Raw genomic sequence first — 26,216 nt, 5'->3', positions numbered from 1 at the left:
CATCTCACTTCATTTCTCTGCCAGGAGGAACGCCGACTCCATCATCTGCAATACCACAGCTTTCACCAACAGCTTGGAGAAAAGCATGGTGGATGTGACTGTGAAAGTGGATAAAGCTATCTTGCATATGGAACTGGAGAAGCCCAAATCGCACAAGGAGCTGAAGTTTAAATACGTGGAGGATCCAACCGTTTTGAGGATTGAGCCAGAGTGGAGCATAGTCAGGTAATGATATTATTAAGAAGGACATATTTCCCATGGACTAAGTTAAAATGGGGAATGTCTATAAGCTTTATTTCCTTGAAGTTATCATAAAACATTGGTGGAAGTATCTTAAGCTCATGATCATTTTATTGATTAACACTTAACTCTCTACAGTAATCAACAGTGATATTGGCATTCTTACAACATGGTTGGAACATAGCTGTTGGTTGGTGGCTTCTCAAGCTTTCCAGCTTCTCAAAGTGCATGGCATCTAACCAATAATGGTCTCCTGGCATTGTCCATTTCCTTTGCAGTTTCCTAGGTGTGCAAGGATAGCTGAAATGGGCTGTGAGTACTTCCATAGCCCATTGGCGGCAAAAGGGTGTAGTTATACCCCTGAACCTTGCACTTACTATTGGACATCCCTGGGCAAGAAGTATTGTGCAAGTTATTGTATGGTACCACCTTCCATAGTGTCTCCCAAAATAGATATCTAGGTGTAACCCAGTGCATTGGTGATGGTTGTTGCTGTGTGCCTTCAAGCCATTTCTGACCTTACGGGTCACCTTAAGACAACCCTATCACAGCAGTTGGAGGCAAGATTTATCCAGAAGGGTTTGTCATTGGCTTCCTCTGAGAGAGGATTCCTTACCCTTTGGGTTTCTATGGTGGAGTGGGAACTCCATGTTGTATGTCAGCCTGTTCAAGCTATGATTGTGTCTGATGTTTATGTTGATATTCATGATGGGAATGGGGATGATGTTCATGTTGATGTTCCTGAAGGGAATCGGGATGCTGATTTGGCTTCTGGGCCTGGGTCTGGGGATGAGAAGCCAGACTTACTGCAAGGTCCTGAATGGAGTTTAAAAGAGAGGCCTGAGTTGCTGCAAGAGGATTTTAAAGACCCTGGGCTTGGAAAAGGCTTTTCACCACAGTTCCCTGGTCAGTTATCTGAGAATAAAGTTGATGCCGAGGTACCAGATGCAGGAGTTAATGAGGGGAGTGAGATCTTGAATAGGAAAAGAAGTTTCTGTACGACACAGTCAGTGTAGCAATTAAGATGCCCAGGTAGACTTCAACAGATAGCAAACTGTAACTGAGAAAGAATCCATTCCTAGCAGTTTTGGAGCCAGGGAAGGGTTTATAAATGACTTGTGCAGGAAGATTGCTTTAGTTGAAGCAATGTCAGATTAATGCCAAGTTTCCAGCACCAAGGTCTGCCTTGCTCATGTTTAGCCTATTGTTGCACTCCAGGACAGGAATAACCCTCTGACTTTAAAACACCACACGCTGAGTAGGGAAAAACAATCCTTTTATTGAAGATAAGTAAAAGCAGCAAAGTAAGAAAACACTTTAAAGGAATAGGTAAATCCAATTAGGTAGGAATATAAGCAGGAACAAACTAGTCCAAGGTAAAGTTCAGCAGAGCCCAAAACAAAGTCCACACTTCTCTAACAAAATCCAAAGAACCAGGAAACGTTGATCCAAGGCATGAGTATGTAATCACATGGGACAAAAAGCCAAACCAAGAAATAAGAAATCCTTATGCATGAATCTTCTAACCACGGCTTCCATGAAACAAGGACAAGAACTGAGCAGGATTCTAAACGATGCTTCATCTGACTAGATTTCCCATGCTTGGAACTTTTAAGCCATTCCAAGCACTCAGGAACTGGTTTCACTTTCTTTGAGCAGCCCTTATCTTTTTCTGTCGAAGCATGGCAGAACACCAAAGGCATTGCTCGGCCTGTCTGTTTTGACTAATTTCTGCTTGCCTATCTATCTGCTCATTAGTTTCTGCAGGTGCTGAATTGTTTTCAAGCCCCAAATCCTGGGAATTCTCTGGGAGCAATTCAGGGAGTAAACCAACCTCCCTATACTCTGTAAGAACATTCTCATGGGAAACTACACTTTGAACAGGTGTCTCTATGTCATTCTCTGCATCAATATCACTGACCAAACTATTGCCATCTTGAACCTCTTTTACATCAGGAGGGCAACTAAAATGATCAAGGGTCTGGAGAACAAGCCCTATGAAGAGCGGCTTAAGGAGCTGGGCATGTTTAGCCTGAAGAAGAGAAGGCTGAGAGGAGATATGATAGCCATGTATAAATATGTGAGAGGAAGCCACAGGGAGGAGGGAGCAAGTTTGTTTTATGCTTCCCTGGAGACTAGGATGCAATGGAACAATGGTTTCAAACTACAAGAGAGGAGATTCCATCTGAACATGAGGAAGAACTTCCTGACTGTGAGAGCCGTTCAGTAGTGGAACTCTCTGCCCCGGAGTGTGGTGGAGGCTCCTTCTTTAGAAGCTTTTAAACAGGGGCTGGATGGCCATCTGTCAGGGGTGATTTGAATGCAATATTCCTGCTTCTTGGCAGGGGGTTGGACTGGATGGCCCAGGAGGTCTCTCCCAACTCTTTGATTCTATGATTCTATGATTCCCCACATCCAAAGCACTAAGATCCTGAAACACAATCATAGGCTGAACTCCAACACCTATTGATTGTGCTTCTGTATTGTTCATGGATTCAAGTGCCTAGTTTCATGGATTTCCTTGGACTCTTTGTTCCTGTCTTCCTTTATATCAATTGGATTACTTTTTACTGTGGATTACTTTTTACTGCTTCGGCTACTTACATTCCTAAAAAACTGCTTGCTGATTTTACCCAGCTGTTATGGTGTTTGAAGTCAGAGGTGATTCTCCCCTGAGCATGACACTCCAGTCCTGATCACCAGAGTAGTAATCCTGTGCTCAAACTACAACACCATGCCAGGGTTGCACTTGCAAAAGTTACCAAAAAAATTCCAGCTCACATTGGCATCCTTGTAAATATTCAGTGGAAAGTTTCATTTTGTGTTGCAATTCACAGCCTTGGGGATGCATTTGTCCCCTTAACAGGTTTGTAGCTGCTCTTCCCAAATATGCCTTTCATTGAACTTTTTGAGCATTCAAAGCCAAAAATGCATATTCTGCATATTCTGCCTGTCCCCTATAAGGATTTGGATGGGTTTTACAAAATTACTACAGTGCCAAAGGCTTTATATTGGCTGTTGATGCAGAAAGTTGATGGGTCCAATTGACATTTGGATAACAGGCAGCCTCCACAATCCCTTGAGTGCAGAAAGAGCTGAAGGATATGTAAATTGTGCCAAGCCTGGCCCAGTGAAGAGAGAAATTGGTCATTAGACGTTCATGTATTCCTTTTAAGAGACTTTTAAAATGAGGAGTACATCTCTCCCTTCTTCTCCTCCGTCCCACATTGGCTCAGAGCTCCGAAGTGAAGCTCAAGTAATTGGAAGGCCTGGGGGGGGGGGGGGGGGGGAGGCTACAATCCAGGATGGCCAATTTCCCCATTGCTTTGCCTCTGCCTCTCCAATCATCTTTCTGCAGGTGCATTTTGCAAATCAATTAGTCACTTTAATTATTGCTGAGATTTTAAAAGGTTAAGATTAATTAAACATCAATACATTTGGGATCAGAAGATGAAAAAACTGGACTTCCCATTTTCAGGGCCGGAGGGGAGGGAAATGAAACAACTTCATTTACTCCAGTGTCCCTATTGGTTGTATCCATAATATGCATGTACCTGCTTTTGATGAATATGCGCACGGGTTACACGTACATGAACTGTCATTCCTATATATTTATGGTGCCAGAATACTTATCTCATGGCAATTAACTGTTTTTTCATTGATCTGTACTCTCATAATAATTTTAACCCTTGATGCTATATAATGGTGAACAAAATGCATCCTCTTTGAGGATTGCTTCCAGATTATGCATTTCTCAAACCCATGGTCTGGTGCAACAGTGAGTGAAATATGGCTGGGCAAAACATACTCAGGGCCTTGTCTTGATACATGCATCTATGTCTGTGCAAATATATACACCATGATGTCTACAAGTTTATGGAAATGCAGATTGAATATCCCTTATCCAAAATGCTTGGGAACAGAGGTATTCCATATTTCAGATTTTGGAATAGTTACATATACATAATGAGTAGGTATGGTTAGGCACCGTCAGAATCTTTCTAATTTGGAATAAAGTAGGAAAAATTACCTTTTTGAAGCGATTTTGACGTTTTAAAGAAAACTGGAAGTTTCTTTGTCCATCTGAAGCTTCTCTCGCCATTTTTGTTCTGACTCAGGAAGTGAGTCGGAAGTGACTCAGTGTTTGGACATAAGCAGCTTGCATGCTGGGATGCTTGCCTCACAGCCAATGAGGGGAGAAGTTTTGGGAAGGGGAGGGGTTTTGGCACGGCCGCCATTGTGCTATATAAAGGGCAGCACATGGCTCAGAGGCTCATTGTGAGCCCAGGAAGCGAAGGGGAAAGAGAAAGGGAAGTGAGGCTGTGAAGGGAGCTTGGAAGAAGAGTGGTTGGAAGAGCAGGGCAGCAGAGAACCAGGGCAGGAAGTAGGGCTGTTGCCTGCCTGGCCTGCCTTGTAGCCACTTGTGTGTTTTCGCTGTTGGGGTTTGGGACAGGTGGGTGACACGTGGGTGGGTAATATTGGGGTGTGAGGGTGCAGTTTGTTTCCTCAGCTTGCTTTGCGTTGCCAAATAGTCAAAATATTATCCTTCCTAAAGTTGTGAAATCAACTTCAAAAAGCCAAAAAGGCCTCTCCCTGCTCTTTGTGTCCTTAATTGCTTTGTGTTGCTACTGAGGAGACACTAGAAATCCCATATAGTCAAAATATTTTCCTTCCTAAAGGTGTGAAATCAACTTCAAAAACCCAAAAAGGTCTCTCCCTGCTGTTTGTGTCACAGTGGCAAGTTTTGTCAGAATTGGTCTAAATATGAGGGAGAGAGAATCCCCTGAAGTTTGCCCAGTGCCATTTGCTGTTTTTCACATATTATGCAATCGTGTCTGCCGTTAATGAAGCAATTCGGAAGTTTTGGAAAGTTCTGAATTTTTTTTTCAGAAAAATTCGGAATTCCTTTCCAAATCAAACCACCTGTGCCCCCTACTTCTGAAACGAGTTTTGAACCATTTTTTTAATCAACCAAGCCTAATAATGAGGGATCTTGGAGATGGGGCCCAAGTCTGTGGGGAATTGTAAAAAGGCACCATGATGTAATGGGTTGACTGGTAAGCCATGTGTCAGCAGATGATTGGCTAAGCCAGTGAGGAGCCGGAATTCTGATTGGCAACTATCTCTAGCTTGCTACTGAGAGAAATGGTTTTAACTGCCACTTTTATCTCAGAGAGAGAAGAAAGCGCTGATTGGAAACAAGAAGGAAATGACTGCCAACTCTCTGAAACCTGATATGCATGATATGCATGAAGCATATTTTTGTTGTTGTTCATTCGTTCAGTTGTCTCCGACTCTTCGTGACCTCATGGACCAGTCCACGCCAGAGCTCCCTGTCGGCCATCACCACCCCCAGCTCCTTCAAGGTCAGTCCAGTCACTTCAAGGATGCCATCCATCCATCTTGCCCTTGGTCGGCATATTTTAAAGACCGTTTAAAAAGACTGTTTATTCCCTCTGCTCTCTCTAAGAATTCAGAAAAACTGCTGTCTATATTGTTGCTCTGTTTGACCTTTTGAACGAAAGTTACTGTTATTCGTTACACAAATTTGAGTGATGCATTATTATACTACAGGGTGTATTTTGGTTCAAAAACAGCAGTAAAGCTTCTATTTATTTATATCTACAACCCTCAACAAAGTCTAAACATAAAATCCATTAATGTTTCATATGCACCTCTTACTCATAGTCTGAAGATAATCTTATCCAATATTTTGAATAATCTTGTGTACGAAGCAAAGCCTGTTTACACTGAAGCAGCAGAAAGGGAAGGTATCACTATCTTAGCCACCCGTATGGATAATTTTGGATTTTGAAATCCCAAAGGAGGGATGCTCAACCTGTGTATGCACTGCCATAAATCAAATTCTCAAGGACAATTCAGTCTGCCATCCTTAATTTCGAGTAAATATCCACAAGACTGGTCTGAAAGAACCTTCATTGTCACCACTGAATCCTTTCTTTTCTTTCCTCTGTCCATTAGTGGAAATACACCCATTACAGTATGGGGGACCAATCTGGACCTGATCCAAAACCCTCAGATCCGGTCAAAGTACGGTGGGAAGGAACACATCAATGTGAGTATGAGAGCTGCTAATACAGATGGGTCTGAATTGGTGCAGTGGCGGGGTTTGAGAAAGTTACTTTCTCCATGTCAGTTGCTAGAGAAACAGTGCTATCTCCACTTTAAAGAGGTTACTCACAAATTTTCTTATATTTCACTGACCAGGTATCTCAAAACACAGATACATCATCACCTGCAGGAAATTTCTTTGCAAATTTTGGGACCTATTTCTGAAAAAATGTATTTGTGCAAAACATTTTCATTTTTCAGAAAGCAGTGTATTTTGTACAAATTAATTCTGTTCAAAATGCACTGTTTTCTACAAACAAACTTGTATTTCTGTTTACAAAAAATAATGTGGAAAAAACTCATAATTTTATACAACTTTTGGAATTGTTTTATTTTGGATTGGAGAATGAAATAAGTGAAGATTTGCATCCTTCCTCATCTTGGGACATATGCTTAATAGAAGTTCAACTCTTAGAATCTCACAGGCATTAGAGCTACTGTGCCATTTCCTATATGATCCCACAAGTGGAAGCCAACATGATTCCTATACTCGCAAATTCTCATTGTGATTTGGAACCCCATTCTTCTAGGGTTCTAAACCTGCCCAAGTAGGCAAGTCTGTATATAGTTTGTGGAGGGCAACGGAGAAAGGGAGAAATTCATTCCATTTTTCCTTAACCTTGTGATCAGTTAGAATGCCCTACATATGGCCTCTGTCTCGATGAAAGTTCATATGATGTTTATTATAAATTACTCAGTGCTCCTGAGAAATCTAGCCTCTGTTAGGAGCCTTCAAAGATGCAGAATGAATAAATCTGTCTTACCAAGTTAATTGGAATTTTTGGGAGTTCTAGCTCAAACTCTATCTGTGTGTTCTAATGGGCTTGAATCTTTTGGGTACGTCCCAAGTTTGTGAGAGAAGTGTCTTCTGTGTATTCTCGAAGGCTTTCATGGCTGGAATCACTGGGTTGTTGTAGGTTTTTTTGGGCTATATGGCCATGTTCTAGAGGCATTCTCTCCTGTCGTTTCGCCTGCATCTATGGCAAGCATCCTCAGAGGTAGTGAGGTCTGTTGGAACAAGGAATAAGGGTTTATATATCTGTGGAAAGACCAGGGTGAGACAAAGGACTCTTGTCTGCTGGAGCTAGGTGTGAATGTTTCAACTGACCACCTTGATTAGCATATAATGGCCTGATAGTACCTAGAGCAAACTTTTGTTTAGAGGTGATTAGATGTCCTTATTTGTTTCCTCTCTGTTGTTGTGCTGTTGTAATTTTAGAGTTTTTTTTTAATACTGGTAGCCAGATTTTGTTCATTTTCATGGTCTCCTCCTTTCTGTTGAAATTGTCCACATGCTTGTGTATTTCAATGGCTTCTCTGTGTAGTCTGACATGGTGGTTGTGAGAGTGGTCCAGCATTTCTGTGTTCTCAAATAAAATACTGTGTCCAGGTTGGTTCATCGTGTGCTCTGCTATGGCTGATTTCTCAGGTTGAAGTAGTCTGCAGTGCCTTTCATGTTCCTTGATTCGTGTATGGGCAATGCTGCATTTGGTGGTCCCTGTGGAGACTTGTCCACAGCTGCATGGTATCCGGTTTTTAATGAAGAAGTCTCTTCATTTGGCCACAAGCGCCTATGAGTTTCTGTGGCTATATAGTTTGGTTGCATGATAACCATGCATTCAAAATGGTGATTGAGCAAGTGGGAAAACTTCTAGTGCAGTAGTTCTCAACCTGTGGATCCCGAGGTGTTTTGGCCTACAACTTCCAGAAATCCCAGCCAGTTTACCAGCTGTTAGGATTTTTGGGAGTTGAAGGCCAAAACATCTGGAGACCTACAGATTGAGAACCACAGTTCTTTAACTGAACAAAAGTTTATGATACTTTGAAGAATGGTTTATGATACACAAGGTGATTTAGAGAAGTCACAACTGTCTCCAGAAATGAGAAACCAGGTGGAAGAATGGGAGTTTACCCGTATAGAAAGCACTCCATGGGAGTCAGGTTACAGAAATCTAGAAGTAGAAATGTAACAAATAGATATTAATGTATTGTCGAAGGCTTTCATGGCCAGAATAACTGGGTTGTTGTAGGTTTTTTTGGGCTATATGGCCATGTTCTAGAGGCATTTCTCCTGATGTTTCCCGTTTTCCCAGTTCCAACAGACCTCACTACCTCTGAGGATGCTTGCCATAGATGCAGGCGAAACATTAGGAGAAATCAAGAAATCTATGGCCTCTAGAACATGGCCATATAGCCCGAAAAAACCTACAACAACCCAAATAAATATTAGTTTGCTCCACTCAGAAAAAGAGATTCTTTGCTTCGCAAAGGGAAAGTAGGGATTGAAGGAACCAAAGTTGGAAAAAGCAGTAGCACCCCCTCCCTTTCGGGAAGGAGCAATGCGCATTGGGTCTTCTTGTTTATCTTTCTTAGTGCCTAATTTGGTAAAATGCAGAGGTGAGCTTACGCCAATGAAAGTAGAAGATTTTATAATGTGACCAAATATGGGAAACTTGATCTAGGCTAGAACTGTGACCTGAGATGTTTACAAGGAGGGATAAAAACCCTCCAGGAATGTGTTTTGTCTGCGGTTGTGTCCATTCTTGAGCTGAGTTACAGCTGGTACCATTTGCCTTCAAAGCTGTGAATAAAGTTTCTTTCTCTTTGAACCTGTCTGAGGCTCTTTTTGGATGCACCAGGACGAGCTGAGAACCCAGGGCAGTGACGGATAGCTGTGAGGGGCTATAAATCTGCCACTTCACTAGAGAGACAGAGTATATATGGTAGAGGCATGCAGAAAATCTTTATACTATCTTTGTTCTAATAGTAGATAATCGTCATCATCATCTTTATTTATAGCCCACCTTCTCTTCCCAAAGGGACTCAGGGCAGATTCAGATAGGAGAAGCAAGTGTTCAGAAAGTGTTATTAGACAATAATGTCAAAACATAGGTATGGTCCTTCTATTTGGCTTCATCCTTCCTAGTGATGGACATTTTGCTGTCCTAGAAGAGAGCCCATTACTTTACTCCTGCTTAAGTGTGGTAGTTGAAAAGGCATTACATGCTAATGTGGTAAACTATGTTATCTTGCAGCAGGCGTTGCCTATATGCCCAGCTGGCACATCTATGAGACTGCCCTGAGTGGTGTCACTTCTGATTTAGTTCAACAGAATTGGTTCAAGGAGTTAACATAGAACCTAATGGAGAATGGCTTGGGCTATTTCATTGGTGAGATTGATGATGCAGGAAGGAGGGAGGAAGTTTGGTCTGGAAGGTCAACTTGTTTCTATCTTATTAGAGGCACCATCTCAGGGAAGAGAATGTGGCAGCACTTTCAAGATTATCTGAGGCTTTTTTTTAGCATGAACTTTCTTGGATAAAAACTTACTTCTTCACTGTAACTATCTCAAAGACCTAGATCATTTTGTCCAGGGGTTGAAAAATGTATAGCAAGAAACATGATTGGCACCTTTCCGGATCCTGTTATACTCTATTGGATTCCCACAATTCTACGCACAATTCTAATTGTGTGTGGAATTAGTTTATCCTGTTTCATCTGTTCTTTCATTCCTTTTGTTCCCTTCGGAAGCACGTAATGGGAAGCCCCCTCCCGGTATGAAAATCAGCTCAACATCAAAGCAAGCAGGAGCTGATAACCAGCTCTGCCTCTGCTTTCGTGACCAAACTGAGCTCCAGGTCATCAGCTCTTCCTTCCCTGGGCCTCCTTGAAATGCACAGCCAAGGAGCTCCCCCTCCCTCTGCCTTTCTCTCAGGGAGATGGACCCAGTGCCAGAAGAGTCCAGATATGGACACACAAACAATCCCAGAAAGTGGGGTATCTTTAACTCTCCCAGGTCTGGCCTCCTCCTTTTCCATCACCAACATGGAAAAGTTTAGCATCAGCAACAGCCAGGCTTCCAGCTCGCATCAGCGCAAGGGGGGGGGGGGGGGACAAGGCTAGGTACATACAGTGAAAGGCCCAGGAGGTTCCCCCTCCCTCAGACCCTCTATCTTGGAGAGATGGACCTGGCTCTGATGCTTTCTAAAGACCAGGTCTTAAGGAATGATATGGAAGGGGATCCTGTGGGAAGTCCCCTCACCTCACATAATGGGTACTTTCTTAACCCCATTGCTGCCAATAGGCCAAACATTTTTTGCTTTTGTACTTGGAACCAAAACATCCATTCAGAAACATACCCACGTTCAGGAGGCAAGCGAAAATGGGAACGGGGAGCTTCCAGTTCAAACAAGCAGAAACTGTGTTGTTACATGCTGGGCTCCTATAAAAGACTGTAAACAGGACGTAAATTCTGTTAGCCCAATGGGACGCCGGGGTTGCCTCAGAGAGAGGTTTTTTTGGGATTTTCCTGAAAAGATGGGCTCCAAAGTCTTTAAAGATGCAACAAAATCTTTATTACTGAACAAACAACAAATTCTCAACGATTAGCTTCAAAGTTTTCTTAATAAACTGTTGGCTTTCTCAATCTTGCCCCGAAAGGCAGGCAACTGTTCCTTCACTGTTGGGAAAATCCCCGACCTCTACCCTGGGCAATCTGTCTTCTCTTCTGTTGGTGTGGGGCCCCTACACCCAGTCCAATCTGCTTCATGGTTGCTGCGAAGGGCCCATACCGAACAGAGACTTTGCAGAAATTCCAGGAGGAGGAAGATGTTCACTTCCCAGTGATGGCTGGCTGAAGTGCCCTGGGACTGGATCCCTAGCAAGAGAGATGTGAGGCTGTATCTGTATATTCCTGGCCATGCTGTGGGGCCTTTTCTCCCTGGCCAAGCTGTAAATGATGAAGCCTTTTACAGGAGACCCTGATTTAAGTCCTGTAAGGAAGACTTCTCTGTGTGGACTGAGCCAAAAATGGCTCCTATTCTCCCCAAAACCCAAAAAAGGGGTGGAACTAGGGACCTTAATGATAATTGACAGGTCATTGACCCAATAACTGCAAAGTAAGGAAAGCCATCTAACTGCAAAAGCATAGAACTTTAAATTGCATGCAACAATCAACAAATAGCAAGATAAGCCGGAGCTCCTAGTACAGCCGTGCCAGAACAGAAACAAATAGTGATTCTACATGAATGCACAACCCTAATAAATATGATTTATAACCTGAGGCTCCGTACTGCAGAGTGGGTTTATATTCATGAAAGCCCATGCTAAAATGATGACCACTTTTAAAGGTATTGCCACATTCCTTTTTATTTATTTATTTATTTATTTATTTATTTATTTATTTATTTTGGACGTTTATATCCCGTCCTATCTTGACCTCCGCAGAGGGACTCAGGGCAACTAATAAACCGGTACCCCATGGTGCCCATAACCAAAAACATAAATATACAATTTAAACAGTAATATAACAAAAACAACAAATTTTATATCCTAAATTTGAGACCCTCAGAGGAGATGGTGTTTGGTATTCAAACACTTCTTGAAGATAGGTTAGTGTGCACTGTATGTGCTCTAGAAATGTAAATAAAAAATATAAACTGGAATAGTGATGTACCTTAGGTCTTACCTGAAAGGAACCATCTCCTTGTCTGAGTTGAGTGGCAAAGGGCAAAAGCTTAGTTCATTCCAGAAGAACCCAAGAAAAGAACCGGACTCGGACTCTGCTCTCTCAGATGTGGCTCCACTTCTGCCCTTTTTCAATGCCTGGGAGAAAAAATTGTGGTAGCAGTGGCTCTTTGGCATTTCTCCTTAAAGGAGACCAAAGCAGGTGCTTCCTTTAAGTTCTCTTGGGATGGGCTGAGCTCTTGCGTTTCACCACTCTACTCAGAGAAGGGGATTGATCCTTTTTAGAAAAGGGCTAATAGTATGCAAATTCCGTGGAAACACGGTTTCCATTAAAAGTCTTGAAATGCAAAATACCTCATGGCTATTGACCACCTGTATTGTCGAAGGCTTTCATGGCTGGAATCTCTGGGTTGTTGTAGGTTTTTTGGGTTGTATGGCCATGTTCTAAAAGCATTCTCTCCTGACGTTTCGCCTGCACCTGTGGCAAGCATCCTCAGAGGTAGTGAGGATGTTTGCCACAGATGCAGGCGAAACATCAGGAGAGAATGCTTCTAGAACATGGCGATACAACCCAAAAATCATACAACAACGCACCTTATTGCTAAACTGTCTTCATGCACCAAAAGATCCTTTGTTGACAAGGATGAGGAGATTTGCAAGTTGTCTTTACAGCCCTGATCCAATCTGAACTTTGCAGACAGCTGGATTCTTTCCACCAATGTTTAGAGAAGCCCTGGGTGGATAGGGGCAGTCTCTGCACTCACAAGCAAGATGGATTTCAGTGTGGTTTGAGTTCATTTGTTTTAGCTTCAGGCCAAAAACCAAGACAATAACAACAGCTAATCCGAGACATGCAGCTTGCTCCAGATACTACAAGACCTGGTAAATAGACATAAGGATAATCCAACCGATGGTCAAACACATTCATATTAATGAATCCAGACACATTTTCACCAGAGCTAAGATTCAAAAAGCCATTATTGGCATGGATATTAATTGCTTCTGCTTTCTTCTTGTTATTATTTCCAAGTCAATAATTTAGCCTTTTCAAACATAGACCAGCAATTATGTTCTTTCATCCTGTAAGAAGAGAAGCATTTTCTCTGATATCTGTCCTAATGGAGCAATACAAAGCTGTTCCTTTGCCAACAAAAGTAGGCAGTGTCACAAAGGAAAGAGCAGAGTAAACAATGGAGTGCATTTGTAAGCTTAAGTTGTTCCTTCACATTAAACACATTCGAATAAATAAGAATGGGTGAAAATTTCCATCAAATCCTCTCCCTGCTGCTTACATATGTGAAAAGCCAATGAATGCATTGGGTCAGGAATAAGGATGGTGATTCTCATATCTATTTCTGACCCATTTGTCTGGAAACTGTATGCCTTTCCTTAAAAAGTGAGTATGGTTGTACATATGCTGTTGTGTCATGATGCCAGGGCTCTGCCTTATTCAGGCAGAGATGAACCAAACAAACAGCCAGTTTGTATCCAACAGTTTAATTAAAACAGCACTTACTTCCTGGCTGTTTTAATAGTCCAAAATGTAAAACATAAAGATAGCACTCAGCCACAGAATAAACAAAAACTGATAGCAAATGCTACACCATAGTCAGAGGGTCCAGTCCAGTGGTCAAAGACCAAGAGTTCAGTGAGCAAAGTCCAGGGATCAAGAGTTCATGAGTGAACTTTGAATCTCTGCAATGGCTTTGAACTATGGTATATAATCCAAAACCAGTCCAGAGATTCAAAATTCCAGGGTTCTAAGAGTTCAGGAGACAAGTCAGAATACCGAAAACCCAGCGACCTGGGAGAAAACCAGCAGCATCTACCACCAAAATAAAACAAATACTGTTCTCCCATCCAGCGGCAACCTATCTCTTGCATACCTCCACCCTTAATTGCTTTCACCCATGAACTCTTACTTACAGATTACTTTAGAACTAAGACTTACATTAACCCTTCCATCACCAACTGCTAGGCCTACCACCACCAACCACCATCAACTGAGAACATGATACATGACATGTTGTCAGTGTTTCCTAGGTTTGTATAGTGGCTTTCATTTAGGACATACAGCCTCCAACATACTATAATTAGAGTTTGTAATGGCTTATCTCTTCCAGGTTTGTGAAGTCCAGAATGACACGGAGATGGTCTGCCAAGCACCAGCCTTAGCTATTGACCCAAATAACCTGTCTGACCTCACCGAGCGACCGGAGGAGTTTGGCTTCATCTTGGACAATGTCCAGTCCTTGCTGATCCTCAACAAAACCAACTTTACCTACTATCCAAATCCTGTCTTTGAGGCTTTCAACCCCTCTGGGATTTTGGAGCTGAAACCAGGGACTCCTATTATATTAAAGGTATATGGAAAGAGAGGATTGGTCCAAAGTTGGATTTCATCCGAGCCACTCATTATCAAGTCCTTTCTAAAACTGTAATAGTGGGTGACTTTCCCTTGGTATTAGTTTGTGAACCATTTGGTTTCTCCCAAGGTTTTACAGACTAATCGAAGAAACGTTTCCAGTCTTTGATGCTTCTTCAAGACTTGCTTGGAAAAAGCAAACACAAGGGACATTACCTTAATCCTCCTTAATAGTTTCACCATCTCTTCCAAACTATGATCATGAAAACCTTTGTCTCAATGTAGATGTGCTTTCAAAATCCTAAACACCTTTTCTTCCTGTCCTTTTCCGATTCTGGGTTATGTATGTTACCCAGCTCAAGTGTGTGAATCTCTTCCTGGTTTTATCCCTGACATTCAAGCAGTTGTTCAAAATATTAATTGCATACTCAAGTATTCAAGGCACCAGATCCTGTCCAGTCTTGCAGAACACAAGGCATCAAATCTTGTCCCCTAAGCTAAGCATGGTCAGCTGTAGTTAGTATGAGGGTTGAATGGAAAGTAATGCCTCCACCTTCGTAACTCCTCAACAGATGGCAGTACTGGTATGCGGCATGCACTGGCTTGTTCAGTAGACTCTCCTCTACAGTTCCATTTTGGTGGGAAGCCTTAGCATTGAACAGTTGTGTTGTTAAAGTGTGAAGTATTGAACCCTATGCATATAGTCAGTAAATGCAACTTAAGCAACGTGCAGTCATTGAATTCCTGACAGCAGAAGGTGTCACCCCAAAGGAGATTTATCAGAGAATGCAAGCTGTTTATGGTGATTGTGTTGATGTGAGTACTGTGCATCATTGGATGAGTAAAGTTTAAAGATGTTGAGGTGGGAACATCTGACTTGCGTGACAAACAGCTGGATGTCCTGTGACAGCAACCACCGAGTTTTACAAGTAAAAGGTTGACAGATTGATTCAGGATGATTGCAGTATCGCTCAGAGAGAAATTGCAAGCATAATCGGCATTTCACAAGACCGTGTGGATCACATTGTTGCTTGGCTTGGCTATCGGAAGATCTGTGCACGATGGAAACGTTGAGAGAACTGTGAGACGCTGGTTGCGGAAACAGAGTGTCAGTTCTTCCATGACAGCTTCAGAAAACTTGTTCATTGTTGACAGAAATGTATCCAATCATCTGGTGATTATGTGGGAAGGTGAATAGTGGTAGTTAAAGAGCACATTCTAAGGATTATTTCCGCATTTGATTTATTAAAATATTCCCATCCAAACCCAAGTAACGAAGGTGGAGGCATTACTTTTCATTCAAACTTAGTGAAAAATTACATTTCTGTCTCAAGAGTGAATCGCACTTGTTGTAGGAAACATAAAGTCAGGTCTAAAGACTGAGATGACGTACAATGTCTCATCCCATTCTGTGAGCTTCTGCTTCTTCATGCTGCATCTCTTTACGATACTTTTCTCTTAATTTCAGGGCAAGAACCTGATTCCACCTGTAGCAGGAGGGAACGCCAAGCTGAATTATACAGTGCTCATTGGGGAAAAGCCATGCGCAGTTACAGTGTCTGATGTGCAGCTCCTGTGCGAGGCCCCAAATCTCACGGGACGGCATAAAGTGATGGTGAGAAATAGTGCTCCTTATACACAGGAAGGACAAATGAGTCACCTCCTGAAAAAAATGAGATTCTGGAAACAATTCTTCAGACTAAATGAATTGGCCTTCTTACTCTTCTTTTTCAAAATAAATACTTAGAAAGAATACTAAGCTATTGAAAAACTGGTAAAAATATTTTTCAAGTATCAAGAAGCCAGATCAGAAAGAACCCCAGATTGATGGGAATCCTTGCAATTCAGGGTATTCTGTGCAAATTTCACACTTTGTATGAACTTGTGTTTACATGTAGAAAACAACAATTCAGGGTATTCTGTGCAAAACTCACACTTTCTATGCACTTGTGTTTACATGTAGAAAACAACAATTCAGGGTATTCTGTGCAAAATTCACATTTTGTATGAACTTGTGTTTACATATAGAAAACGATAATTCGGGGTATTCTGTGCAAAATTCACACTTTGTATGTACTTGTGTTTACATGTAGAAAACAACCTTTTTTTGTTCACAAAACAGCAGGTTCTGCACTGAAAATAAAATTATTGTGTAGCAATGTTATTTCCTGCACATAAAATATTTTCTGCACAAAAATGGTTTCGGCACAAATTTTTGCAAATATTAACTTCTGAGGTGTCAGTATCCTTCAAATACTACACAGTTTCAGAAGACCTTTTACACTGTGGGAAGAAACTTGCAACTTGTCAATTTAGTTCAGAAAAAATAGCAAAAAATGCTAGGGTTTTTTTCTAGCTTGTTTTTCTAGTTACGGAGATACAAGGATTGATGTCTGATTACCATAAATATTGAAAATCTGTCCCGCTATACTCTGACATCTCAGATTTTACTCTAGAGTATAGAAAAATGATTTTTTTTGGACTGCAACTCTCAAAATCTTCAGCTGTAAGTGTTTTGGGTTCCTATTTCATCCCTGGCTCAGAATTTATTAAAATTAACCCTAGGTTTCCTTCAATGCCGCTGTTCTCTGATTCTTCCCTTAGGCTCGTGTGGGAGGGATGGAGTTTTCCCCAGGGACAGTGAACATCTCTCCAGACAGCCCACTCAGTTTGCCTGCCATCGTTGGCATTGCCGTGGCGGGTGGACTCCTCATCATCTTCATTGTGGCTGTGCTGATTGCCTACAAGCGCAAGTCCCGCGAGAGTGACCTGACCCTCAAGCGGCTCCAGATGCAGATGGACAACCTGGAATCCCGAGTGGCTTTGGAATGCAAGGAAGGTAAAACAAATGGAAAGGGTCAAAGACTTTGCTTGGGCTGATATAGAAACAAGTGTACATATCTTTAGAACAGCCTCTCTTGATTTCACGTGCAGCAGAACAGCAGAAAGGTTACAACTAGCATATCTCCTTTCAACCTGACACATAAGGATCATAGGCTTTCTGATAGCAAGGAATTAAGAATGCATGGCCTACATAAAAGGAGATTGTAGGATATGTACAGTAAGAGCAGATCGGCTATGGAACAAATGATCCAGAGATGAAATGGGGTCTTCTTCTCTAAAGGTCTTCAGATAAAGCCTGGGCAGCTGTCTGCTGGAGGTGCTCCACCTCAGTGGTTCTCAGCCTTTGGGTCCCCAGGTATTTTGACCTACAACTCCCAGAAATCACAGCCAGTTTACCAGTTACTAAGCTTTCTGGGAGTTGAAGGCCAAAACATCTGGGGACCCACAGGTTGAGAACCACTGCTCTAACTGGAAGTTGAGGATTTAGCAGAAAGTTTCACTCGACAGCCTTTTCGATCCCATCCAAACCTATGGCTCTATTATTCTAGGTTTCTACCATGATTATGATTGTCATTATGGTGGTGGTGGTGGTGATGATGATGATGATGCTTGAAACAAAGTTTGTATACACTGAACTATCGGGAGCATAACTGTCACTATCTCAGCCACCCTTGCAGATATTCCAGATTTTTAATTCCCATATATTTAATGTTCAAGCTGTATTATAGTGTGGGCTTTGAGTTTGTCATAGAAGCAACCACCTGAGCTCCTATATCTGAGCAGATCAGAGTGTACTTCCCTCTATTATCTTTTCTATTCCCATAATGACCAGACACCACTATGGTACAACCTGATGAGCTTGATTTGATGCTCTGGTCAACTAGCAGCCTACATAAAGAGCCACCACCATGTAGTATTGGACTAGGAATCCACAAGGAAACTAGAGTTTGAATCCCAGCTCATCCCTGGAAACCCACCAGGTTATCTTGAGCCAATCACATTTTCTCAACTTTAGAGGAAAGCCATGGTGACCCTTAAGGAAATCCCACCAAGAACACTCCAGATAAGCTTCCATTGGGGTCATCACAATTTAGAAACTGCTTTAAGGCATACAACAGCTTGCAGGGCTGTCATATGATCCTCCCCCTTTTTTCTACCCACTTTTATGAATATCTTTGCCCAGGGAAAAGAGCTGTGATGGCAAAAGCTTGTTAGTAATTGAGGCCATTATCACAGTATGGATTTTGGAATTTGTCTTGTGGTGAGTGAGCTTCGTCTGCATTTTGTATACCTTATACTACTCAGGCCATCCGCCCTCATGCTGTTGCTGCTGTATGACAGCAAAGCTATACGCATCATTCTCCATTTTTTCTCAAAATACTTTTAACTGGAAACCCTGGAACCCACTGCTGAGCTTTGGGTTTCTAAACAGTGTGTGGTGTTTTGCTCTCAGGAAGGCACTGTTTTGTATTTAAAGCATTTTATTATTTCTTTCTTCAAAGAACTTGGGCAATGGCACCCAGATATCCATACAGCATTCTTTGTAGAAGATGAGGCTTAAAGTCTTGCTCACGGTACTTCTGTGAGTTTCACTGATGAAGTTTAACACTCAATCCAGCAGTGATTTACTTAAATACTATTCTACCAGGTCCCATCCAGATAGCACCTTTATTGCGGTATCCACCACAATAAAGGAGCAGCTGTCCAGACAACTAGGGAGAACCCTGGTTTGTGGTGAATTAAATAGATACTGGATTTATTCCATGCCTTCTTGGAAGGTGCGGGATAAACCCACTACTTCCAGTGTCTGGACTATAGTCCAGACACCATTCCCACAGTTTACTGGGCTAAATAAGTCCAGTAAACTGTGGAAATACCCCCTCCCCCGAAGCCCCCAGACCTCTTTGAAGAGTAATGAAAACTTACCTGGTCTCCATTACAGGCTTCGAGCAGCTCTCCCGGTGCATAGGAATTATATGCCAGGAGAGCGGAGGGAGGGGGGGAGGAAAATTGCTCCCCTCCTGGTGCCTTATTTCTACACACCGGGAGAGCTGCTCAAAGCCTGTAATGGTGGCCAGGTAAGTTTTCATTACTTTTCAAAGGGGCTTCGGGGGAGGGGGGAGGGCCTCCAGACATTCTCCCAATCTAGTCTCAGGAGAATGTCTGGACACCCACCCCAGAAAGCACATGCTTTCTGGGGTGTGTGTGAACAGCCCCCCAGGAAAATCCACGTTTTTTAAATGCGGATTCTCCTGGGATAACAGCCTGTGTGGAACCACCCCTATTTCCAAATTCCGATCTTATTCTGATCTCCTTCCTCTTCTCAAATTGCAGCTTTTGCAGAACTGCAGACTGACATCCATGAGCTGACAAGTGACCTTGATGGAGCTGGCATTCCATTTCTCGATTACCGGACATATACGATGAGAGTTCTTTTCCCAGGCATTGAAGATCATCCTGTGCTAAGAGACCTGGAGGTAAGATGACTTCTTGTTGAGAGTGTTTTCCTTCTCAAACTTCTTGCTCATTTTGTGAAATTCATGAACAGCATTTGGCAAGCATGCTCTGGCACCCCGAAAATACAACTTCTCTTTCAACTTCCTTAAAAAGCCAACTTGTTGCTTTCAAATCAGGTTCATTTTTGAAAAATCCATCCTCAGTTGGACTCATTCTCTCTTGATTGTATGAAGAAGGAAGTATCTGGAAGTATTAAGGTCACCACTCATCTGGAAAGTCTCTTTAAGACAACTTTCATGTATATGATTTAGATTATTAAGAAAGGGTGTTTCTCTGATCTTATCCCATTGATGGAAAATGTTAAGCTTTATTGTAGCTGGGCAAGTTCTTCTGTTCAGTCTCTTCTTACCCCATCCAAAATTGGTTGCCACCAAAATGATAATCCTCTTTCCAGAAGCAGTGTTTGGTGATACTCATGGGTGATCACTTGGTCTCCCTTTAGTTCAAGGAGAACTTTCCACTGGTCAAAACTCACAATGTATGGCAATCACCATGGCAAGCACACTCTGTCCTAGTAGAGAACACTCATGGGATGAGTTGTGACCACCATCCATTTCCACTCAGAAGTTGCTAGTAGTCATCATAGTTCACCTATGATCTAAGGGTTGAGCTGATGATCAAGAAATTCATTGTTTTGCTCCCTCTTTTCTGGCAGGTCCCTGGATATCGGCAGGATCGGGTGGAAAAAGGTCTGAAGCTCTTTGCTCAGCTGATCAACAACAAGGTCTTCCTTCTGTCCTTCATTCGGACCCTGGAGTCCCAACGCAGCTTCTCCATGAGAGACCGTGGCAACGTGGCCTCCCTCATTATGACAGTGCTGCAAAGCAAGCTGGAGTATGCCACAGATGTCCTCAAACAACTCCTGGCTGACCTCATAGACAAAAACCTGGAGAGCAAAAACCACCCCAAGTTGCTACTTCGGAGGTAAACCCAAGAGCAGGGACATTTTCTCCAATCCAGAATCTCATAAAAGCAATTGGGTGTCATATGAGCTACTTACTAAAAGATAGTTACTACAATCTAATTAATGATTCCAGTGTTGCTTAACACCATTTCACTTCTAAATAGATACTTTTGCTTCATAGACTTATTGCCCCATGATTAATTTTTCTTCTTTTTTTCTTTCATTGACATGGAAGCTGTCAGGACCCAGAAGCCTTAATTAGAGCCAAACACAAGATAAGAGTTCAAAACACAGCTTTATTGTACAAAAATAGTCTTTCAAAGCACTTAACTTCAGTGCAAAGAGTCCCAGGAGTAATTTGGCATCAAAAATAAAGGGATACCAGTAACAAAAATATAACCCGGATTATAGCGCTGCCTTATAATCCGGATTAAACTCAAGGTCAAGCAATTCGCTTGAAAGTTGGTATAGCACAAAAACACAGTCACAGAAGATGGAAAAACGAAGTCCCAAAACGAGGAATTGTTCAAGCACAGAGTTATTAGAGATCAAAGTCCAGAAAGCCAAAAACGATGGTCAAACCATTCCGTAGTCAAGCCGTTGGTAAACAAACACTGGAATGCAGGAATTTAACCACTGTGAGTCGCCTAAGGGCTGAGAACAGCGGTATACAAATAAAGTAAATAATAATAAATCACCAAGGAACAGGAAAACAGGAACACACGAAGTTGTAGCCCAGGGATCCAAATTCAAGACTTGGCAGTACAAAGAGTTATGTCCAATAAAGACACTTTGCCTTCTGCAAAGTATCATGCAAACAAAGCCCACTTTTATCTCAAAGTTCCTCATCAGAGCTTGATGAGCTCCCCACCCTTTCCTCATCGCTCTCAGCTGCCCCCAACCCCACAGCTGAATCCAAGCGCCCATCCCTCTACCTCTGCCAGCGTCTGCTAAGACTTAGATCCTGCCAAGAGGTCCCTGGCTGCCAATCCTCAGTGAACCCCTCAAATTCCTTACTGGAGGTGGGTTGGTTACAAATGTCCCTTATTTATTGCACACGGGTCCAATCTAATTCCTCCTCTTCCATATCACTCCCAGACCCAGAACTCCTTTCAAACCCCAGGAAGTCCTCATCTTCTGTTGGTGCACTAAGTATTTCCCGGATGCGCTTCCTCTGCAATTCCCCTTCGGATTCCGGATCACGAGCAGCCCTCTTTACACCTCTGCTCTCCTCCCCATCCCCCATTTCACAATCCGAGAAGCCTTGAAACGTGTCAGAATCACTTGGGGCCATAATGATTTCCCTAATGCATTTTTGCTGTTGTTCTCCCTCCGACTCCTGAGCAGACCTTTTCTCCCTGCTACCAGGAGTAGCAACGCTACCAACACGCTGAACTACAACAGAAGCTATTCAAGTCTTCTACCATATAAATTCCAGAATATCATTTTCAGTGCTAAATCCATAGCAGATGATTGAGAAACACTACTCTAGTGTGATGAGGTCCATTGAAATACATATAAAAATTGACTTCAATTTTTCCTACCAATAGTATCATGTACCTTCCTTCCCCTATATTAATAACTCATATTAATAACTCATCTACTAATAATCTAAATCACCAATACTCAGACAATTTCTCTGTGTGTGATTTTTTGCCCTTTCTTGACAAAATCTTTCTTCTCAATGCAACATTTTGGAGACACCTTGGAATCCCTGAATATTAACTTAGTACCTTGCTCTAGTAGCCCATGGTATGCAGAGACATATACTCACTTCCCCCAATTTTGCATTAGTCTAAACCTTGAGATGATTTCAAAAGGAGACGCCAGATCCATAATGCAATGTTTGCATATCTTGGACATGATTTCCATCCTAGACTTACACTACGTAGGTCTCATAATATTATTTTCAGTACTAAATCCATACCAGATGACTGATAAGGATCTCCAGAATCCAACAGCTTCATTTTTCTACCTGAAAATGGGCAGCTCTCTTTGGAATGGAAATTGTGGTTAACATAAAATGTTACTAAAACATCAACAAAAGGAAAATACTCAATGGAGACATTCCAAAGGGCCAAAATCCAGGCATGAAACATTTGCTCCTTCCAAAAAAGACTTCTTCTGAGCCAGAATCTGATTTGTATTGTCGAAGGCTTTCATAGCAGGAATCATTGGATTTGCTGTGAGTTTTCTGGGTTGTATGGCCATATTCTAGAAGCATTCTCTCCTGATGTTTTGCCTGCATCTATGGCAGGCATCCTCAGAGATTGTGAGGTCTGTTGGAAACTAGGAAAATGGGATTTATATATATATTTCTATGGAATAATGTCCAGGCTGGGAGAGAGAACTCTTCCTGTTTGAAGCAAATGTGAATGTTGAAATTAGCCACCTTGATTACCATTGAATAGCCTTTCAGCTTCAATGCCTGGCTGATTCCTACCTGGGGGAATCCTTTGTTAGGAAGTGTTAGCTGGCCCTGATTGTTCCCCCATTTTCTGAGTGTTCTTTATTTATTGTCCTGATTTTTGAATTTTTTTAATACTGGTAGCCTGATTTTGTTCATTTTCATGGTTTCCTCCCTTCTGTTGAAATTGTCCACATGCTTGTGGATTTCAATGGCTTCAATGTAGTCAGACATTTATTTATTTATTTATTTATTTTATTTACCTTACTTATATACCACTGTTCTCAGCCCAAAGGCAACTCACGGCGGTTCACAACAAATAAGAACAGCAAAAATTCAATGCTACAGTGTAAAAAACAGTTAACAACCTAACACATTACACAATTAATAAACAATTACTACAATAACCATTCATTATCGTCAGATCATCAAAAACATAATCCAGAATCGTCATCCATTGTTCCATTCCTATGTTCATTACCAATCATTGCACTAATTATTCGAACGCCTGCTCAAACAGCCAGGTCTTCACTTTTTTTGTGGAATACCATTAGAGATGGTGCTAGTCTAATGTCCGTGGGAAGGGCGTTCCACAGCCGAGGAGCCACCACCAAGAAGGCCCTATCTCTTGTCCCCGCCAGCCATGCTTGAGAAGCAGGCGCGATCGAGAGCAGGGCCTCCCCAGAAGATCTCAAAGTCCTAGAGGGTTCATAGGCAGAGATGCGGTCGGATAGGTAGCTTGGGCTGGAACCGTTTAAGGCTTTATAGGCCAACGCCAGCACCTTGAATTGAGCTCTGTAGCAGATTGGTAGCCAATGGAGCTGGCGCAACAGGGGGGTTGTATGCTCCCTGCGTTCCGCTCCTGTTAGAATCATGGCTGCCGCACGTTGGACTAATTGAAGCTTCCGGGCCGTCTTCAAGGGCAACCCCACGTAGAGGGCATTGCAGTAGTCTAGACGGGATGTAACCAGAGCGTGGACTACCGTGGTTGAGGTTGTTAGAGTGGTCCAGCAAATAATATGATCTGTCCAGGTTGGTTCAACAAGTGCTCTGCTATGGCTGACTTTGGTTGAATTAGTCTGCAGCACCTTTACAACAGACCTCACAACAGAGGATGCCTGCCATAGATGCAGGCGAAACGTCAGGAGAGAATGCTTCTAGAACATGGCCATACAGCCCAAAAAACCTACATCAACCCAGAATCTGATTATCTGGAATGTCTCAGGGCATGAAGAAAACAAACAGCATTGCTTTTCCTTTGTGGGTAACTTCTTTCTCTTCTTCCATTTCGTTCTAGGACAGAATCTGTTGCTGAGAAGATGCTCACAAATTGGTTCACCTTCTTACTCTATAAGTTCCTCAAGGTAAGAAGAGGTACTTCAGGTGCATATCTCAGGTGTATGGATGATCAAAAGGAGCATTCAAGTCTTTTTTAAAAATTTAAATCAGTAATTGGAGTGTTGGTGGATGGTGTTGGTGATAAGGATTGTGTTTCCCTTGTTTCCCTTGTTTTCCACCACACTTGATTCAAGATAGCTGACAAATTGTAACAAACCCAATGTTAAAACTTCATAAGTCATATTCAAAAACATATAAATTATTTGCATTGAATTAATTTAAACAAATTAAAACAAACACAGTAAGATTGTTGTATCCATGGCATCCATGATATTTAACTTTTCTGGCCACCAGAGGAGCTGTCACTTTCATCATCCATCTGCGACACTGATGAAGTACTTCCGCATTCCCCGCATGCTTTGCTGGAGTCTTTTTTATGGCCTTGTAAATTAGATAAATTAGCCTCCCCACACATAGGTGGTACCTAATTTTCCTCCTTGCAACTGTCTTTGAGGGTTGCAAAAGTCGACAACAAGCTACACAATTGGTCGGAAGCTCACTCCGACCCAGGCTGGCTTCGAACTCATGACCTTTTGGTCAGAAGTGATCTTAATGCAGCTGGCACTCAGCCAGCTGTGCCACAGTCCCAGTGCTTTTGTACTCCTTTTACCAGTTGTATATTATATGTGCACCCTGGAGTGCTTTCTAAGCTTCCCTGAGACCCTTTAGGGAGATGGTGGCGGGATATAAATAAAGTTTTACTATTATTTATTATTATTATGTCCTCTCTCTGTACGCCACTCCGGTTAGCAGCCTGGCTGGTGCCCTTTGCACCATTTGTAGCTTCCGAACAGTCTTCAAAGGCAACCCCACATAGAGCACGTTACAATAGTCTATTCGGGATGTAACCAGACAGTCTTTTTCTCTGGATGGTTTTAAGAAAAGTCTGGACAGCTGCCTGTGGGACCTGCTCTAGCTGGAGCCCTTGCATTAAGTTGGACTCAAAGGCCTATAGGCCCCTTTCGAATTGGATTATTCTTTAATACATAGAAGACTGAGTGTGCATCTATGCTAGGCATGGGCAAAATTCAGCTCTCTGGATATTTTGGACTTTAACTCCCACAATTCCTAATTCCCAGAAGGGAGTGTCTCATTTGGTATCAGCCATTGTTTGAGGTTCTGGGTTTGAGCCTGCCACTTTTGGACTCTCGCTTGCTGAGGTGTTCCAGCGAGTGTCTCTGTAGATCTTAGAAAACTATTTCTAGATTTAAGTAGTTGATGTGCTGGCTGATACCCAAACAGGGGATGAGCTGGAGATGTCTCTGCCTTGGTCCTTTCACTATTGGCTGCTACTTCCTGGCGGATGTCAGGTGGTGCAATACCAGCTAAACAGTGTAATTTCTCCAGTGGCGCAGACACCCCGTGATAATGCGGCATGTCTCATTAAGAGCCACATCCACTGTTTTAGCATGGTGAGATGTGTTCCACATTGGGCATGCATACTCAGCAGCGGAGTAGCACAGCGCAAGGGCAGATGTCTTCACTGTATTTGGCTGTGATCCCCAGGTTGTGCCAGTCAGCTTTCATATGATATTGTTTCTAGCACCCACTTTTTGCTTGATGTTCTGGCAGTGCTTCTTGTAGGTAAGAGCACGGTCCAGAGTGACTCCCAGGTATTTGGGTGCGCTGCAATGCTCCAGTGGGATTCCTTCCCAGGTTCCTTCCTTTGGGAAGGAACCCAAAGGGCTGAAACTTGTCTATACTTGAGCTACACATAAGAATGAATGTAGTTTGGCACCATTTTAACTGCTCAGTGCTATGGAATCCTGGAAGCTGCAGTCTTGCGGCATCTTTAGCATTCACTGCCAAAGAGTGATGATGCCTCTGCAAAATACACTTTCCAGGATTCCTTTGAAGTTCAAGTGATGTCAAACTACGTTCACTTAACAGTGTAGAGCCAGCCACTGTCTGCACTACGTTTCAATGATTCCATAGGATGCAGC

At 42.4% G+C, this 26,216-nt stretch overlaps 1 protein-coding gene across 3 annotated transcripts in view; it reads left to right on the top strand.

Annotated features, from left to right (window-relative positions):
* The window catches only part of PLXNA4 (plexin A4), a 770,557-nt gene that overhangs the window by 655,722 nt on the left and 88,619 nt on the right, over positions 1 to 26,216 (top strand). For all 3 annotated transcript variants that reach the window (XM_067469348.1, XM_060776421.2, XM_060776422.2), the window contains exons 16-23: positions 25 to 225; positions 6,223 to 6,316; positions 13,962 to 14,201; positions 15,672 to 15,818; positions 16,808 to 17,042; positions 19,382 to 19,524; positions 20,220 to 20,488; positions 24,173 to 24,239. In XM_067469348.1, the coding sequence (XP_067325449.1) occupies positions 25 to 225; positions 6,223 to 6,316; positions 13,962 to 14,201; positions 15,672 to 15,818; positions 16,808 to 17,042; positions 19,382 to 19,524; positions 20,220 to 20,488; positions 24,173 to 24,239 (1,396 nt within the window). The remainder of the gene's footprint in view (positions 1 to 24; positions 226 to 6,222; positions 6,317 to 13,961; positions 14,202 to 15,671; positions 15,819 to 16,807; positions 17,043 to 19,381; positions 19,525 to 20,219; positions 20,489 to 24,172; positions 24,240 to 26,216) is intronic.

This window comes from Anolis sagrei, chromosome 5, assembly GCF_037176765.1.
Source record: "Anolis sagrei isolate rAnoSag1 chromosome 5, rAnoSag1.mat, whole genome shotgun sequence".
Lineage (NCBI taxonomy): Eukaryota > Metazoa > Chordata > Lepidosauria > Squamata > Dactyloidae > Anolis > Anolis sagrei.
This window is presented reverse-complemented; position numbering and strand designations above follow the sequence as displayed.